General features: G+C 48.2%; 1 protein-coding gene across 1 annotated transcript; it reads right to left on the bottom strand.

The window, feature by feature from the left end:
* Window positions 1-300: 300 nt before the first annotated feature.
* On the bottom strand, window positions 301-5,952 carry APLNR (apelin receptor). Its single transcript, XM_035125130.2, has one exon. It carries the CDS (start codon window positions 4,877-4,879, stop codon window positions 3,761-3,763), a length of 1,119 nt encoding a protein of 372 aa, XP_034981021.1. The 5' UTR covers window positions 4,880-5,952; the 3' UTR covers window positions 301-3,760.
* Window positions 5,953-6,200: the final 248 nt, after the last annotated feature.

The following is a 6,200-nucleotide window of genomic DNA, read 5'->3' as shown; positions in this document are numbered from 1 at the left end:
CGAATGTTGTATATTCTCCAGACATTAGAAGATAATCTCCGACAGGCCATATCTTGACTGCATTTTGTATGTTCTCTGGGCAATATGCATAGTCTCCAAGAACCTCCCCCTGCACCATCTTGTTCAGAACTGCGCAATCTGCACCCACCCACCCCTGTTACCTTTTGGCCCTCTTACCTCCCCCCCCCCACGAAATACCCTCCCACTGATCAGCTAAGGAACAGGAAGAAGGGTGCAACCCCAGATGATTATAGAATCATAGAATCATAGAGTTGGAAGAGACCACAAGGGCCATCCAGTCCAACCCCCTGCCGAGCAGGAAACACCATCAAAGCATTCTTGACATATGCCTGTCAAGCCTCTGCTTAAAGACATCCAAAGAAGGAGACTCCACCACACTCCTTGGTAGCAAATTCCACTGCCGAACAGCTCTTACTGTCAGGAAGTTCTTCCTAATGTTCAGGTTTTTTAATTAATGTTTTTTTCCTGCAGTCTACAGTATCCCCCTTTTCACCACTCTCAGCTGTTCTCCAGTCAGCTGAGCAGCACAGGGGGCATCCCAGGAAGAGGAAAGTTTTAAATCCTGCCCCCCAGTGAGCTACTAACAAGCTTGTGGAAAAGCTTAACAGCAGCATGAGATCAATCATAATAAATTCAAAGAGGAATTTTAACCAGATTGCCCTCTCCTATTCTCCTTTCTGCAGTCTTTTCAAGGCTTTAAGACAAGGGCATTGACAGCTCAGAAACACATCACATATGCATAATCCAAATTGGGGTCTGCACTTTCTCTGTCCAAGGAGACAGAAGCTGACACACACAGTGCCACTTTAGACCAGGCATCCCCAAACTGCAGCCCTCCAGATGTTTTGGCCTACAGCTCCCATGATCCCTAGCTAACAGGACCAGTGGTCAGGGAAGATGGGAATTGTAGTCCAAAACATCTGGAGGGTTGAAGTTTGGGGATGCCTGCTTTAGACATTAGACCAGAATCAAATGGGAAAGCTTGTTTTGGATTACGTGCTTTTCAGGTTGTAGCTGGCGGTGGGGTTTCATGTTTAAATCCACCTATCTAAAACTTTCTCTACTAACATTCCATGAAGAATTTTTCAACCTCATATTCTCCCTGAAATGCTACCTTTCTATATCCGGGGAGGTTCTTTAAACATGGAACCTCCCACCTGCACCCTGAAATGGTACAATTCAGGGAAAGTTTTATCACTTGGTTCTGTTAAACGCATCACAACCTCAATCAGCAGCATGTCCTCTCCAGAATGAGAGCCATCTGCACATCTATTTTTACCACTGGGAGAGAGATTCCCCTCCCCCACCCTGCCCCAGGAGGACAGCAAAGATGTAGATTTCATACATTTTAAGATTCTTTAATTCAACAATAGAACATTACATTCTCAGGTTGGAAATAAATTTGGATTAGGCGGGGGGGGGGAATAAATGATGATGATGAATACTTTTGTTTCAATACGATCTATACAAAAACATTTGCATTTCCCAGTTCGCTATTCTTTATTCAAGCAGAGTATTTGATTGCTAAAATCCTCTTTTCCAGTCTGTAGCACTTGCTAAAATTTTAAAAGGTCAGCAGAAATCTTATACAAAATAAGTTTAGGAAATTAAACATGAATTGTTTTTAAAATAATCATGCAGATATAAAAAAATATAGCAAGTGAGAGATTCAAACTTGTTTTCTTTTCTTTTCTTTTTTGCAATTTTGTCCTAGGGTCTCTAGCTTAATAAGAACAGAGAATGCATTTTTAAGGTCATTTCATACATAAACCTTTTGCCAACAGACAAATTCCTCAAGGCTTGTTCATAGGTTGCAGAGAGCACAGGTACAAGCTTTCTCTACACACTTGCAAGTCTTTGCGCGAAAGAGTGTGACTATCTGATATGCACAGCTCCACTATATGTGTAGACAGATACACAGACTGTACACTCCTTGAATGCAACATGTGAACACCCCTATAACAGTGTCCGCATCATTTTGCTGCATGGCTCAAAATATCAAACTGGAGAATGAACACAAGGAAATGATCAGAAAGTTGCCATTTGGTCCTGAGCCCCTTAAAAGGGAGCTCATATGCAATATTAACTGCATTTTGCCATTTCCGTTCATATTGCCTGCAAAAGGGGGGGGGGGTTCTGTACACATTCTGGGAGGAACCAGCTCCCAGTGAATTGTGGGGAAAGAGGGGAATTATACCATAAGAAACCTCAAAACCCAAGAAGTCACTCCTGCTAAACCATCCATAATTACCTGTGTGTGAAGAAAGGGAGATAGTTTTTCACACCTCACATCTTCCCTTCACATCTTGCGGCAGGAAATAAAGTGGGAGGGGGTGTTGAGGGACAGGAAAAGAAGGAGAAGAACAAAGGGAAGGGCAGCCTGGTATCTGCTCCCAGTGCCTCTCATAATAAGGCACATTTCAACTACAGGCAGCAGGTCAGCGCCCTCTGTCCATGGTGCCAGTCTTACCGTAGTGCTGGATCTTAAAAAGGAGCTGTGCTCATTTTGCTCCAGTGGAGGTCCTTCATTCTAGAGCAACTGGGAGCTGTAAATTAATCACATCCCCAAGTGTCTCCTGACAAGACGAATGAAGTGGGTGGGTGGGGAAACTCCTGAGGCAGGGAATCCTGACCAAAGGCTGGCTCAGACAACAGCAGCCAATAACAAAATAACAAAACAACCAGCCAGCTACAGGTAATAGGTTATTACTCCCAGGTTTGTTGTTATTCCGCAGAGCAGAATGAGTTCTGAGATTGCTGCCTTGCAGGGGGTTGGACTGGATGCCCCTTGGGGTCCCTTCCAACTCTACAATTCTATTGTTCTATAACCAGGGGAGGGCGGGGTTCACCATAAACTAAAAATCCTTATCCAAGTTTGCAATCCTATGCTGCTTACTTGAAACTAAGCCCAGTGGAACCCACTGGGATACACTGGATGATCCTGTCCCGTTAATTTCATGTGCCTTTCTAGAATGCCCAGGATTTGCCTAGAGGTTTTAAGCTGACTCCTCAGTGATCAAACAATCTGCGCAAACCCCAGTCATGCCTGCTCAGAAGTCTTGAGTTCAAGGGGACCCGTTCCCAACTATGTGTGGGTAGGATTGCAGGCTTTGCTTGCCTCCTAGGACAGCTGGTCACCTCTTAAGGAACTCATCTCTGTTTCCCCTTTCCTGCTGCCGTACTACTGTAATGGCAAGCAACACGAATTAAGCACATAAAAAGCACAGATGGGCCGGGGGGGGGGGGGACAGAAGCAAAACTGTATTGAAAGTACTGTGGGGCAGGAGACAGAGCCAGTGCCTAGCAGAGTTATGTTTCAGCACCACAACCAGTATTTTTAGCTCCAAAACAGCTGGCAGAGCTCCTAATTGTTCCTTGGGAACTTCGCTCCATCCCATCACTGCAGGATATTCCACCTTAAAAAGAGGTCACATGGCAAAGTTAAACATGGATGTTAGACCACATCTCCCATCACCCCTGACCTTTGGGCCATGATGGGAGGTGGAGTCCAGCAACAACTGTAGACCACCGATTTTTCCCGCTCTGGTTTAGGGGACGTGGTGGTGGGCAGAGAAAGAAAAAGAAAGGCAGAACGGGATGTAAGTCAGAAGGGGTAAGGGAATCCTGAAAAAGATAATAGCATTAGAAAGGAAAGGCCCACAGAAGAGGGTCGAAAAGAGGAAAACAGAGCCCCTTATCTCCAAAGTCCTTTACATTTGTTTGTGGCATAGTCCAGCTTTTATCCCCGGAGCAGAGTCTCCTGGCTGTCAGGGCACTGCTTCTCCCGCTGCGCCTCTCCTCCTTTTCCCAGGTGGTTCTGGCTGTGGCCGGAGGAGTAGCTGGCCGACTTGTCCCCGCCAGATGCTGCCAAATGTCCTGGGCTGCAGCAGAGGACGGCAGCGCAGGCCTGCCGGAAGCGGGGGTCAAAGAAGGCATAGAGGAAAGGATTGAGGCAGCTGTTGATGTAGGCCAAGCAGCTGCTGTACGGGTGGAGGTTGCTGAGGAAGGCATGGAAGCCGCAAGACAAGGGCATCACCCCCCAGTCCATCAGCATGTAGATGGTCTTCACAAAGTGGAAGGGCAGCCAGCACACGGCGAAGGTGGCCACCAGGACGATGATGATGGTCAGCAAGCGCTTCCGCTTCCTCAGCCCTTCGGTGCGCTCCTTTCGGAAGTGGCCGGCGATGGTGCGGGCAATGAAGAAGTAGCAGGTCAGCATGATGGCAAAGGGAAGCACAAAGCCCAGAAGGGTGGAAGACAAGCCCAGACCTGCTTCCCAGACCTGTTCGGTCTCATCAGTGGCCACACTGGAGAAATTCATGTAGCACGTCACTTTGTCTGTCCCAGTGAAGATGGTTGTGCTCCGGAAGATCATGGCTGGCAAGGCTAGGAGGACTGCCATGGCCCAGAGGGTCAGGGTCACCAAAAGCCCACTGACCTTGGACCTCAGCTTGGCATTTGCAATGGGGCGGACGATGGCCAGGTAGCGGTCAAAGCTGAGCCCTGTGAGGCAGAAGACACTGGCGTACATGTTGACAAAGACCAGGTAGCTGCTGAGCTTGCAGGCAAATGAGCCAAAGGGCCAGTCGTAGTCCAGGATGACGTAGGTAGCCCAAAGCGGCAAGGTGACCACAAAGGTGAGGTCGGCCACTGCCAGGTTGGCAATGAACGTGTCTGCAGACCGCCGTTTCTCCTGGCCTCCGCGGAAAATGGTCCATAGTACCAGGCCGTTGCCGGTGGTGCCTAGGAAGAAAACCAGCAAGTAGATGGAGGGAATCAGGATCCTGGATGAACTCCAGTCCTCGTAGTCACACTCCAGAATGCCTGGGTAGCTGTCGGTATCGTTGCTGGACTCCATGCCTGCTCAAGAAGGAGAACGTGGAAGAAGCCTCTCTTCCGATCTTGTAGAATCCTTCACTAATCTGGATCCACTCCGTGCAAGTTCCTTCCTTAATGTGGAGGAAAAAGTTCCCGTGTCTCAGCTCATTTGCCTCTCCTGTGCCTCCTTATCTGCCTCCTAAAGCTGTGGCTTTAGGCAGATGTGGCCAGGGTCTTGCTCAGCCTGTGTGTCATCTCCTCACTCTCTCTCACACACACTCGGGAGGCTGCAGTTCCTTCCTTGGGATTTGTCTTAAAACCCAGGCAACCCAGCCCCCTTTCCCACCCCTCCCTTTGCTTTCACTCAACATCCTTATGTGAATTGGAGGACTTGACCCCCTGCAGTGCTGGGCAGCTCCATCTGTCATTTGTATCCACCCACTTGCAAACAAACCATACACATCCTCTCATCCTAAACTCTCCAGAGCAAAAAGAAAGAAAGGGGGGGGGAATGCAGCTTAAGTCCAACCAGAGATGCTGGTGGGTGCGGGTGGAGGGAAGGCTCACTGCCCCAGTTCACAAGCGCCTTGCTAACCTTGCTAATTTGTCTGTCAGTTTCATCACGAGCCTCTCTTGGTTTTAAGAGCAGTGCAACATGGAGCAAAAGTGTGCCCAAAGCCAAGAAAGCATCAACTGAAGTCAATCCTTCTAAGATGAAGTAATGCTGTATTTATTCTGAGTGGCATTTGTTCATGCAAATAGGTTTGGTGGGGTCGAGGGTAGTGTCACGAGTGAGCTTTGCAAAACCAATCTGAATTTTAAATAGGTTCTGCTGCTTGGTCCTTGGGAAGGATGGAGATAAGCTGAAGACAAAATGCAGGTGCTGCTTAGCCTTCCAGCAACATCTCAAGCCTAACTGCAGCTTATGTGATTGGTCCCAGAGATGAGAGAAAGAAGGCTTGGTGTGTGCAGAGTATACAGGGAGATGCGTTTCCAAGCTTTAAGGAGGGGTGAGATTTACAGGGGGCCCAAACATTTGAAGTGCGTCATTGATCTAGGACAGGCATAGGCAACCTTGGCTCTCCAGATGTTTTGGAACTACAACTCCCATGATCCCTGACCACTGGCCCTGTTAGCTAGGGATCATGGGAGTTGTAGTTTCAAAACATCTGGAGAGCCAAGGTTGCCTATGCCTGATCTAGGAATTCTCCCCCCACAGTCTAGGCCAGGGATAGGGAACCTGTGCTGGCCCATGTTGTTGGACTCAATCTCCCTGCCAGAATGACCAGAGGTTGGCCACCACTCCTCTGGACTAAGCAGATTAACCTGTTCTGCACCTCTGAAATCAATAATGGCACCTT

This window comes from Zootoca vivipara, chromosome 1 (genome assembly GCF_963506605.1).
Source record: "Zootoca vivipara chromosome 1, rZooViv1.1, whole genome shotgun sequence".
Lineage (NCBI taxonomy): Eukaryota > Metazoa > Chordata > Lepidosauria > Squamata > Lacertidae > Zootoca > Zootoca vivipara.
The sequence above is the reverse complement of the archived record's forward strand: the minus strand, read 5'-3'. Positions and strand labels throughout refer to the sequence as shown.

What these genes read in the sequence shown, in the direction of transcription:
- APLNR (XM_035125130.2), bottom strand. Translation starts at nt 4,879, where the DNA reads ATGGAGTCCAGCAACGATACCGACAGCTACCCAGGCATTCTGGAGTGT.